We start from the raw sequence: 12,555 nt of genomic DNA, 5'->3' as shown, positions 1-12,555 counted from the left end.
AGTGCAAATAGGCTGAACTGGTTATTTCTCAGCCCTGGACACACAGTAAGTGCCTAAATGTGGCCAAGGTACCAAAGGAAGGAGTCTGAATAGGTGCCTAGAGACTTTACAGCTTCACAAAGATGTTGGGATGCTCCAGCTGTGCCACTAGGGATCTCAGACACCTCTTCTTGTGGAGGTGGAACATCCCCTGGTGTCCTGCTGATGATGTTCTGCCTTGACTCTTGTCTTTTTGTTACTGCAAAGCATGTCTGAATGTCATGCTGGTCTGCACATCTTTCCAAACTTCCCTTTTCAGATGTTGGTTCTCTGTAAATTGTGTCATTCTCTTCTCCTTTATCTCTTCTGCTTTTTTTTTGGCCTTTGCTGCTGAGCATAGGCTGAGCCATCACTCAGTGCCCCAATCTTGGCCACAGCACCTGTGAATCCTGCTCGTCCTTCCCCATGACACACAGGTCATGTCCTCCTGTGTGCCAGACTCTATATGGACACCAGTGAAGAGAGAGCCTGTGTCCAGAAGATGCTCCAGTCTCAGAGTGTGAAAGCTAAGACATGTCTGGCCAGGAGAAAAGCAGAATTTGGCTCTTTCTCCTTCAGACTATGGAGACTAGGTCTGTTTTGAGCTAAAAAATGCTGCTCAACTACACAAAACCCTGTATTTTCAGTGCCTTGTTAGGCTGATCCACTCAGTTTTTGAGCCAATTTGTTGGAATAAGGGAAGGGGTGTGATCCTCCCCATGCTGAGGTTGAGGTGAGGCAGAAGGAATGACAGGTGGGAGGTGTCCCCCCAGCCTGTGCTGCTGGGGTTGGAACTAGATGATCTTCAAAGTTACTTCCAACCCAAACCATTCTGTGACTCTGTGACTTCAGTGGTGTCACCCTGTCCCTGCAGGAGGAGGCTGTTGCCTCCTTTGTTGTGTAGCTGAGAGCCTGGGTGGTGCCCACTATCAAGAAGGGTTTGTGCACAAACATCAAACCCAGGAAGCATGTGAATGGCTGGGGTGGTGCAATCTTGACAGGAGGAGCTCAGGCTGCTCTGACAGTTTGGATTGCAGGACCAGCTGTTTTCTGCCCTTCCCAGCAAAGAAAAAAAAGCTCTCAGGTGTCAGGATGGAGGGGGCACCACTGCCTTTTAGCAGCCCTTTTAGCAGGCCTGGATAGACATGCACAACAGAAATGCAAGGCATCAGCAACCTGGAGAGGCAGGATGTGCTGTCTGAGAACAAACCACCAAGTCACAAGTGACAGAACAAGAGGAAATGGCTTCATGTTGTGCCAGAGGATATTTAGTTTAGATTGAATATTTGGAAAAATTTCTTCACCAAAAGGGTTGCTCTAGCCCAGGTTGCCCAAGGCAGGGGTGGACTCCCCATGCCTGGAGGAATTTCAAAGCCGTGCAGATGTGGTGCTGAGGGACATGGGGCAGTGGTGGCCTTGGCAGGGCTGGGTTAATGGTTGGACTAGATGATCTTAAAGGTCTTTTCCAACCAAAATGTTTCTATGATTTTATGCATTCCCTTGTACCTTCCTTCCCTTGTACCTTCCAAAGCCTTGCACCTTCCTACCACCATGGCTGAAAAATGACCTTTCCTAGCCAAGCCCAAACTGCCAAACCTGGCTAGCATGCAGTTGCTTCCAACTTTCACCCCTGCTTCTGCATCTGTTGCTGCTTCTACCCTCTCTGGCTGTTCTTTCCCACTGCACAGAGGTGACCCCTTGCATATAATTAGCAAAGTGATAAGAAAACATTCATCAAAGCTATCAAAGCCCAGGATTCTTGCTGAAACAGCCTATTTCTCACCAAATCTGTGACAGAATGTGAGCACCAGACTCTACAGTGCTCTGCAGGTAGCAGCTCCATCCATTAATTACTCTAGATTTTACAGTTTGTCCTTTGGGGAGGATTTTTCTGGGAGAAATCCCTGATAGCTCCCTACCAAGGTCTCCTTGACAAGCAGGCCAGGTTTTTCTGGTTTGTCCATGAGCTGGGTTTTCTCTTGTTGGAATTCCATGATGACTTTCTGTTTGTGTTGATTGGGTTTGTCTCATCATCACATCCAACATGAGCTGTGCCAATTCCCTTCCTGTGCCAGGGGGGTTGGACTAGATGATCTTTAAAGTCCCTTCCAACCCAAACCATTCCGGGATTCTATGAAATTCCGCAGGTTTGGGGGGGGTGGGGATGTTATCTGACAGGTTATCAGTTCTGTGTGATGAAGAACGTGTGAAGATTTTATCAAAAGCAGAAGTAAAACTCACCACCTTGCCCAACACAGAGAGGCCAGTGCAAATGGGGATGTTGGGACTCTATGCATGGCTTGGCCACCTGCAAAAGAAGAGGATGTTTGGAGGAAACGTGTGTTAAAACCCTGCTGGAATCCTCCCTTTGGGAAATCCCTGGTCATTAGGTCATGTCACAGGTCATTCCACAGTTTGCCCTGGTTTTGATTTGGAAGGGGTTGTACCCTGATGCCAAACAACTCCACCAACTCACCAAGGAACAACACTTTGTGGCTGCCCCACAAAGGTTCCCTGAGCACCAGAAACTGGGAGACACCCAGCACTGCTGTGGCTGGTGTGTCTGGAGCTCAGGTAGCAGGGACTGAAGCCTAAAAGGAGCTTCATTTACTTTGAAGCTGGTTTAATAAGGTTCTCCCAGGGCAGGGGGAAGGGGTTATTAAGGGAAACCTCTCCATTCTGCTTTAGAAACACTTGCCTTAAACTGGAGACTGGGTTGTTAATTTAACCAAGGGAATTAAAACAAGCTAAACACTCAAAAATCATGCTGATTCACCCTAAATACCCAATTTAGGGTATGAAGTGAGTATTCTTTTCCAAGCATAACTCCAATCTTCCCTGTAGTGCAGGCTGAAGAATATAGAGCAGCAGTTTCTGGAGATGTTTCAGACTGAAAGTTTTCCACCCTACATGGGACCCAGGGAGGAGAAGAGGCTCAGCCTGGCATGAGGAGCCATGTCAGTAGGGTTGGCATGACCATGATGTGAAGTGTGGGGACAGAGGACCCCAAGCTGCTCCTGAGGAACCTCCCTGGGCAAATGCATAGCCCCAAGCTGCAGAGATTTTTTTCTGCTGGTCTGGAAGGGGCTGTTTGCTCTCACAGGCAGATCTTCCTCACGGCTCTGCACAGGGCAGTTGGGATTGCTAAGTCACACAGGGAGGTTTTAGCAGGAGAAATGAAATGGTGGTACATTTTCCCTCCCTGGGCAGAGACGTAGGGAGCAGGTTGCCGGAGCGGGGCAGTTGCCAGCTCTGCCCTGCCCCTCTCCTGCCTCAACACTCCACCACCTCGTGGCCTTGCTTCCCCCTCCAGCCCTGCCTGTCACGGGAGGTTCCCAGGGACAGGGCTGGAGGGGAAAGGCACTGTTATCCTTTCATTTCCTGAGCCTGCTCTGCTGTGGTTTTGTAGGGAGCGGAGACGAGGAAGCGCTCACCGACACTCAGCAGCCAGTTCAAGCGGTCCCTGGAGCTGTTGATGAGGACTCTCAGCGTGTGCCAGCCCTTCTTTGTCCGCTGCATCAAGCCCAATGAGTACAAAAAGCCCATGGTAAGTCCTGCTTTTTCTCTCCTCGTTGCTTTTTTGTACTGGAAAGCCCACAGGGTCACTCTGCTTCGGAGCCAAAGGCAAAGCTCGGAGTTGATGGAGCTAGGATTGATCCTGAGAGCTCAGAACAGCCAACCCAGAGCCTGTTCTCCAAGCAAAGGAGTCACCAAAGGGTTAGAAAAATCTCCTGCTTTCTTTATGATTCAACAGCACCCCAATGCTTTTTGCAGAGGGGAGATCCTGCCCTTCCCTTTCTTCCCAAGGCCAACCTCGAGGAATTCACCCTGCAGCCCTTTCTCCTATAGGAAATGCCTCTGAATTTCCATAGGGGGGAGGTGACACCCTGCCAGAGCCTTAGACTGAGCTGTAGGATCTTGTGTTCAGTCCTACTGCAGGGTTCAAGGTTTCCTAAAAGTGATCCCCTTCCTATGGGTGGGAACCATTCCTACCCAGTCCTTGCTTCTGAGGAATCTCACTCCCTTGCACTCCCATTAGATCCTTTCAGCTTCTTTGTCAACACCTCCTGTGAAAGCTGAATTCTAAAAGCAGTGTAAAAATAATAAATACATTGTGGGAGCCATTATTTTGCTCTGATTCCCAGAGATTACTTAAAAAGCAACAAACACCCCAGTGACAAACTTTGAGGAGCAAATGGAAGGGATGGAGATGGCTGGAAATCCCCCTGACCACAAACTGCTCGCAGGGCTGGCTCTGAGTTTTGCAGCAAATGGCTGATGATAAGGTGGGTGTTCAACACCCTGATCCCACTGTCAGCACCTTGCAGGATTGGATCCTGATGCTGTGAGCAATCGTTGCTCATCACTCTTGATCTTGATACTGCTTGGGGAGGAAGAGCTTTATTTAATAACAATTTCAGCCATTTGTTTCTTTGAGTCATGTTGCTTGTGCCTTTGCACTTCAGCAGCAGTTAATCCAGCTGGAACTTTATCTAAAGGCAGTGTCTGTGAGCAAAGCTCAACTGAGTGCTAAAAAAGCACAAAATACTGAATTTCAGAGCTGTTATGTACAAGCAGTGGTTTTTTGGAGCCTATTTTTGCTGCTCAGTGAACCTAATTTGACGTGGGGTGAAGATTAGGTGGATTTCAGAGCAGTAAAATCCTGTGCCCTTATCCTGGTTTTGGTGGGCGTAAAAAGGCACCTAATAATGGAATAATCTGGGTTAATATTTAGCAGTATGCCTGATCAGAGTGTATTATCTGAGCTGAGATGAAACCAAGACCTTCTGGAAGACCTTGGTTGATGTTGAAAAATAGGTGTACGTCCTGAACTGACATTAACAAATTATTCCCAATGTCCTGACTTTGAGCTGCTTTTACACCTGGATGTCTGGGATTCAGTCTGGCATTTTGTCCCCTGCCTAGCAAGTCTGTATTTAATCAGCTTTTGCAAGCTCTAAGCCAAATGTCTCTGTCCACCTTATTTACCTAGAAAACTTTTGGCAGGACATGAAAACATCTAGAAGTTTGAAAGAATGAGACAAAGAGAAAATAGTCTCTCTGTTGAAGTAATGAGTGGATGAGCTACCACTGAATCAGGGGCTGTAGTGCTATAAGATATGAAATGTGATTTCTTGCTCAATTTTGGCCTTGGTTTAATAGTGCAAAGGGGAAAAAAAAATATCCCAGCTAAGGGGAGACAGAGTTGTGCAAAGGGAACATTCTCTGGGAGTTCATTTTCTGTCCCTGGCTTTGAAGGAAAGAGCACTGATAGTGATAGGAAATGGGGTAGTGGGAAGTGAAAGGTCAGTGGAAAGTCCTGACTGTTTGTTACTTTGTGTTATTTTCAAACTTTTGCTTCCTTCTCAAACGTGCTTTGTGGGGGGGGGAAAAAAAGCATAGTTTGCATGGGGATGCTGGCTGGAGCTCCCTGGGTCTGCCCATCGTCCCACGCTGCTGTTTCTGAGCACTGCTCTGGTGTTCTGGTTGGTCCAAGAGAAGTGCATGGGGTAAAGTAGGGAACAAACCACACAGAGAAAGTCAAAATGTCTCCAGATACCTGTGTACCACGGGTGCTTCACCAGGCCCTGGTGCCAGGAAGCTGACAGTTGCCCATATATGCAATGAACCAGGCCTACAAACTCTGGAGGGTTATTTGCAGCCCATAACCTCTCATGTTCCCTTCTGCTTCATGGTGTAGGAGACAGAGGAACTTCTGCACCTTCTGATCCTTATTCTGCACCTTTCTTGTCCTCAGTCCCCTATATCTTCTTGAGAGAGGGACAGCTTGAGACCACATCTTTCTGCCTAGTGTTTTCTCCTGGGATCATGATCTGTCTCACTTCACTCCAGCCCATTCATGGTTAGGTGGCTGCTACAAACTGGTCAAAAAGCTCCTTCCAGGGATGGAGAGATGGATGCATCTATAGAGTAGATCCTCCTACCCCAGGAAAGGCATCTGAGATGCAGATACATGTCTATCTCTCCTACCTCACCTCAGGGAGAGCCCAGGTGACTCACATTTTAGATGTTCACATCTGCACATGCACAAATGTCACATTTTAAGCAGCTGAAGGAAGAGCAGATTAATAACACCCTGGCAGTAACTCTCTGGCCCAGGCTGGGATTTACTGTCCTGACCTTCTGTTCTGTGCCAACACCACACCACCTCTTGCCTTCATTTTAAACTTGTGCTGAACACTTCTTGGATGCTCCCAGCAGACAACATCAGGCTGCAAGAGGGTGTTCTCAAGGGCTCCAGGATCCTCCTCAATCCACAAAAGCACCACCAAGCTGATGGCAGGGATTTTCCTGAGCCCTCTCTCATTTCAGCAGGTCTGTCCACCTAGCAGCACAACTTGTTGGCCACCCAGAGGTGCACAAAGCAAGGGAGAACAGCCAGATTTATTAGAAAACATCTGCAAAGACTGGGTTGCTTATGTCTGCTGTTTGGCCTTTAAATTTTCCATGGCTTGTCAGGACCAGCTGTGGATGCTGGTCTGAGATTTGTCCCTTCCCTAAAATTCTCAACTGGTCTTAGTTCTGACCTGTTCATTTTAAGCAATTAAGTTGTCCTCCTGAGCACAGGGTACTCTGATGATAACAGGCTTATCTCAGGACCTCGACATCTCCAAGGCTGCACTTTTCCTGTGTGTGGCTCCAGGGGGTTGTCTACCCTAAGGTCAACTGGTGCAGGCACCATAAGATCTTTTCATATGGTTCATTGCTTCCTCTCCCTACAAAACAGTTCTGCCCTGCCTGTACAGGAGTGCTGTGACCCTGCCAATAAAGCTCAGAGCAGCAGTCAGAACATCATGACCATGAGTGGTCATTGTGAGGGTGGTTGCACAGTTTGGCCCTTGTAGATGTAACATCACTGCCCATGACATTCACCATTGGATCATGCTCTCCAGTTCTCCTCTCAGTCCTTTGTGTAATGAGTAGGACACATCCAGTTTTGCAAGTGGAAATTCAAGAAGAAGGGTCAAACACACTCAGCAGTTCATAGGGTCAAGCCCACGACAGCCTGCACTTCTCCAGCCTTGGGTCCACCAAGTGAAGGTCTTGGGGTGGACACCTGACCTGGTGGCCCCACGCACCTTCAGAGTCACCACTCTCTTATGGCCAACCCAGGCCAAGATGTGCCATCAAACCAGCATGTCCTGTAACCTCCCCAGCTGTTTGACCGGGAGCTGTGCGTCCGTCAGCTGCGGTACTCGGGGATGATGGAGACCATCCGGATCCGCCGGGCTGGCTACCCCATCCGCTACACCTTTGTGGAGTTCGTGGACAGGTACAGGGTGCTGATGCCCGGGGTGAAGCCAGCATACAAGCAGGTGAGCCTCTTTTTTCCACGGGTAATAATTGCTCTCTGCTGAGGCATCCGCAGGGTGTGCAGCCTCTCCAAAAGCAATCAGGCAGTGTTTGGTTTCCAGATGTGACACTGGTGCTCTGGGCTTTCCAAGCAAGGGAAAAGTCATGATGGGGCTGGCAGGGACTGGGAGACAAATTTATCCTGTTCCTCTCACTCACCTTCAATGTGGTGACAGTAAAGTCACCTCATGTGGTGACTTTTCTCATTGGCAGAAAATTGCTGGAGTTGGAAGAAAGGGTTCCTGCTGGACCTCAGAGGAGTGACTGGGGGGGCTAGTCCTGGTGAAGTCAAGTTATGAGGAGAAGGACTTGGGTGTGTTGGTTGATGAGAAGCTCAACAAGAGCTGGCAATATATACTGGCAGCCCAGAAACCAACCGTGTCCTGGGCAGAGTCACCAGCAGGGTGACAGGGCCAGGAAGGGGATTGTCCCCCTTTGCTCCACTCTGGTGAGACCCCCCTGCAGTGCTCTGTCTAGTCTGGAACCTCCAACAGAAGAAGGGCATGGAGCTGTTTGAGCAAGTCCAGAGAAGGCCATGAAGATGTTCTGAGGGCTGGAGCAGCTCTGCTCTGGAGACAGGCTGAGAGAGTTGGGGTGTTCAGCCTGGAGAAGAGAAGGCTCCAGGGAGACCTGAGAGCAGCTTCCAGTGCCTGAAGGGGATCCAGGAAAGCTGGGGAGGGACTTTTGACAAAGGCAGAGAGTGACATGACAAGGGGAAATGGTTTCAAACTGAAAGAGAGGAGATACAGATGAGATACTAGGAGTAAATTCTGTGCTGTGAGGGTGGTGAGACCCTGGCCCAGGTTGCCCAGAGAAGCTGTGGCTGCCCCATCCCTGGCAGTGTTGAAGGGCAGGTTGGATGGGGCTTGGAGCAGCCTGGGCTGGTGGGAGGTGTCCCTGTCCATGCAGGGGGGTTGGAACTAGGTGATTTTTAAGGCCCCTTCCAACCCAATCCGTTCTGAGGTTCAATAAATCCCACCCCCTGTCCCACCAGGGTGACCTGCGCGGGACGTGCCAGCGCATTGCTGAAGCAGTGCTGGGGAAGGATGACGACTGGCAGATTGGCAAAACAAAGATATTCCTGAAGGTAAGCAGCTCTCCTTGTCCCCCTGCCATCTGGGACACTTGTCTGTGAAGGGGTCTCCCACCATGTCTTTTTCATTGCCAGACATGAGCCTTTCCCATGGTCTCTGGGCTGGAGTGGCAGAGGGTAGAACCTGAGCCAGGGCACGATGTTTGGGGCTGGTTTAGGCAGCACTGGGCAGGAAGAAGTCCTGCTGTCTCCCTGCACTGGGGTGTGCACATACCCATGTGGATATAGAAATACTCACCCACAGCCCATGGCCAGGGCTGAGCCTCTCAACCTCATCTTCTGCCTTCACCCAAAAGGCACAGCAGCTGGAAGGGCGTCCCTGTGGAGACCTGCAGAGAGAGGGGTCAAGAGCACAGCAGGCTCACTTGGCTTGCATCACCCAAGACATTCCTACAGCCCAACTCTGCAGGTCCCCTGCACTCATGTCTCCTTACAAATCCATTCCCATCTTTCTACAGGAGGGTGAGGCTGAGCTGGCCAAGTACCAGGCTGGAAGCAAAAGCTTCTCTTGAGCAAAAATCCCAGCAATAAACCCTGTTTGCTCATACCTAAATTCACTCCCAACCCCATTAGTAGCATGAACACCCCCATCTCTTCCCTAGAAGCTGTTCCCACCAGCAAATCTTTCCAGAGCCTTTTATCAAGATCCCACAGCTGTCAGGGCAGGAAATGGAGAAATTGGGAGGCCCTGAGGGGCTGTGTGAGGTCAAGCAAAGCAGGAAACGTGTGGAGCTGCCTCTGCTGCACCCAGGGTGGTGGGGCTCTGGTGCTGGCACTGGGAGAGAAGGAGCAGTTACAAATGGCATGGGAGGAATCCATGGGAAGCTCAGAGTGGTACATCTGCAAGCCCCAGGGCAAGGCAGTTCAGCGTTTTGGGGAGCTGTTTTGTCCTTAAGAGTGAGGAGGCATTGAAGCCTTGACTAGTAGGAACAATGGGACCCAGACAGCCTAGAATTTGTACCCAAACTTCTCCTAGGAACTGCTCTCAGGGCCAACAGCACTAGCAGGGAACTGCATGGAGAGGCAATGTCATTCGGTTGCTTTCAGACTGTGAGTGTTGCATACAGAGGTTCTGGGTGCTCTGGTTCTTTTGGGAATGAAGGCAGTGGATCACTATCGTTTATGTTAGGACTTCTCCAGTGAGGAATTGGGGATGATACTTGGGATGTAAAGTGTTGCAAGAGTTTATTTTAAACATCTCCTCTGGGAAAAAGCCTCATACCACCTGCCACACATCAGGCAGATGGAGATCTCGAGGCATGGGTGCTGTGTCCTTTCCTCCCACAGGACCACCATGACATGCTGCTGGAGATTGAGAGAGACAAGGCAATCACAGACAAAGTCATCCTCATCCAGAAGGTCGTCCGTGGGTTTAAAGACAGGTAGGTGTGAGGTGGGCTAGGTGGGATGTTTCAGCCAGCAAATGGCTCCTGGGGGGGTGTGTCTCTCAGTGCTCACCTGCCCTGCCTGCAGCCAGGGAGAGGGGAGCCCTGATGTCTTTGCACTCAGGTGCAGCAAGAATTGGAGGAAAATAGTGGAGGAAACCAGAGGAAAACTATGTTATCTGCCTCAAACATGGACAGAATAGGATCTTCTGTCCCTGTGCTGTCTTCAGGGGAGCTGATGTTTCCTATGACAATGCAGCAGTGGGACTCTGAGCCTGCTGAAGGCAACAAGAAGCCTCCAGACTATGGGGATCTCCACAAGACTGCAGTGGGATCACAAGAAGACTTTGGGAAGAACTTTTTCACTGAAAAGGTTGTCAGGCATTGGAACAGGCTGCCCAGGGAGGTGGCTGAGTCACTGTCCCTGGATGTGTTTAAAAGTCATCTAGATGTGGGGACATGGCTCAGTGCTGGACTTGGCAGAGTAGGCATAATGGTTGAACTTGAAGGTCTTTTCCAACCTAAGTGATTCTATGATTCTGTGAAAGGGAACATGCTAAATAACTCCATAGTTCTTCCCACAGTAATCCTGGGAAGACCCCCAAGCCCTTTCTACACAGTTGTCTCCAAGGTGTCTACAGGTAGAGTCAGGCCAGGCTAAGAAGGGTGGGAGAAGATTGGGGTACCAGGGTGGTGTTGCTGAAGTTTGCTCTTCATCATCTGGGAGAGACTGAATCTGTTCTCAGGTGCTGGGATTGAAGTGGGGAGAGTGGCAGGGAAGAGATTCCAGATGCAAGAGGGAGTTATGGGGTAGGGGGAAAGACCAGACCATCCTCAGCACCTCCTGCTCTGCCCCTTCCCAGAACCTGGCAGAATCTGCCTGCAGAGACCTGCCAGAGAGAGGCCTGGCAGATCTTTTTATGAAAGCAAGAAGAGCTGGGGAAAGAGACATTTTCAGGCCAATGTTGCAGTGTTTACTCTGTCTGGCTGCTCAGCTTCAAATCTCCAAAGAATGAGGCCCAGGAGGTGATGGTACCTGGCGGCCAAACTTCAGAGGCAAGTGATTGAAATGCCCTTGCAGGTCCAATTTCCTGAAAGTGAGAAATTCAGTCCTGATGATTCAGAGATACTGGCGTGGACATAACTGCAGGAAGAACTATGGTGCTGTGAGTATGGGGGTGCTTCCTCACACCTCTGCCTTCCCGCCTCTTTCAGCTGGGACATTTCTAAGAGTTTCCTGGCTCAAAATGTCCCACTGAGTGCAGGATAGGGTGGGGTTGTCTTTTATCAGTTAAAGTGATGAGTGAAGGTTTGCTCTTGCTGCTTTGTCTTCTCATTGAAGAAAGCACCTGACCACTTTCCAGTTGTCCTTTTCCCTGTGAGTTAGATGTCCATTGCAGCACCAGGTCACTTGGGGTTTTAAAGGTCTTCCCCTAGTTTCCAAGTGACTTAAAACTCAAGCCTGAAAAACAGGCTTCATCTCCAGGGAACTGTCTTTGGGTTTCTTCCCAATCCAGTCCCTGACCCTCTTCTCCCTGTCCCAGCTGACTCTGACCCAACAGCAGGTCGTTTGAGAAGTGTGTTGGAGTCTAAAGTGTCCTAATATCATCCTCCAACCCTGCAGCTTGATAGGAATAGCCGCTTCCAGGTTGGTCAGGATGCTGCCTCCTGCCCATGAAACAGCACCTTGGCTGCCAGGCAGGAGGTCTGCAGGTGCTGGACCTCCATGGGAGCAACACTTATGTCTTGTGGCTACCTTGAGATGACCAACTAGGCCTCCTGAGTCAGATTCCAGGGGGAAGAAACTACCTTTTGTCCTGCCTGGTCTTTGACTCAGTGCAGCAGCCGGAGAGCTTAATTCCCCCACCCTCTTGGAGAACCTCCCTCCCGAAGGCTTGTCCTCAGGGGAGCTGATTCCAGCAGCTCTTATTTCCACCCGTGCAAGAAGATTAGCGTCAGCAATCTGCTTATGGCCGGGTGAAACCCCCCCAAGGGTGGTGGGGTGGCTTCATCCCGCTCCCTCTTGCAGATGCGGATCGGCTTCCTGAGGCTGCAGGCCCTGTACCGATCCCGCAAGCTCCACAAGCAGTACCACATGGCACGGCGGAGGATCATCGAGTTCCAGGCGCGATGCCGGGGCTACCTGGTCCGTCGGGCTTTTCGGCACCGCCTCTGGGCTGTGCTCACCATCCAAGCCTACGCCCGGGGCATGATCGCCCGGAGGCTTTATAAACGCCTCCGGGGGGAGGTGAGTACCAGGGAGGAGAGCTCAGTGGTGGGAAACCAAGGTGGGGAGAAGGGGATTACATGCCCTCCTGCCTCGTGGGATCGGTGTTTCGAGGGCAAAAGGATCAATTCAGGGGTAAGCAGAACGGCGATTCAGATTCTTATTCCCGCAGTACCATCGACGCCTGGAAGCAGAGAAACTCCGTCTGGCGGAAGAGGAGCGACTCCGAAAGGAGATGAGTGCCAAGAAAGCCAAAGAGGAAGCAGAAAAGAAGCACCAAGTACGTGGGGGCTGAGTTCTTCCTGGGGCTCTGTCCCTGTTTTCTAGTTTTTTCTCCTGCGAAGGGGAATGCCAAAAGTATCTAAAGGATTTCTGCCCTGCCTGAGCAGTTTGTGTTTAATTCACTAAAGTACTCTGTGGTCTAACGAGTTTGAAGCTGCTCCAGAATTTCTGATCTG

The 12,555-nt window shown here is 50.2% G+C and overlaps 1 protein-coding gene across 1 annotated transcript in view; it reads left to right on the top strand.

The window, feature by feature from the left end:
* MYO7A (myosin VIIA) overlaps nt 1-12,555 on the top strand; it is a 70,983-nt gene that overhangs the window by 30,091 nt on the left and 28,337 nt on the right. Inside the window, exons 15-21 of the mRNA XM_010001059.1 lie at nt 3,428-3,565; nt 7,197-7,355; nt 8,387-8,479; nt 9,773-9,867; nt 10,952-11,036; nt 11,900-12,118; nt 12,270-12,377. Of these exons, the coding sequence (XP_009999361.1) occupies nt 3,428-3,565; nt 7,197-7,355; nt 8,387-8,479; nt 9,773-9,867; nt 10,952-11,036; nt 11,900-12,118; nt 12,270-12,377 (897 nt within the window). The remainder of the gene's footprint in view (nt 1-3,427; nt 3,566-7,196; nt 7,356-8,386; nt 8,480-9,772; nt 9,868-10,951; nt 11,037-11,899; nt 12,119-12,269; nt 12,378-12,555) is intronic.

The sequence above is a fragment of the Chaetura pelagica genome, unplaced genomic scaffold (genome assembly GCF_000747805.2).
Source record: "Chaetura pelagica isolate M959 unplaced genomic scaffold, ChaPel_1.0 scaffold56, whole genome shotgun sequence".
NCBI classification, from domain to species: Eukaryota; Metazoa; Chordata; class Aves; order Apodiformes; family Apodidae; genus Chaetura; species Chaetura pelagica.
The sequence above is the reverse complement of the archived record's forward strand: the minus strand, read 5'-3'. Positions and strand labels throughout refer to the sequence as shown.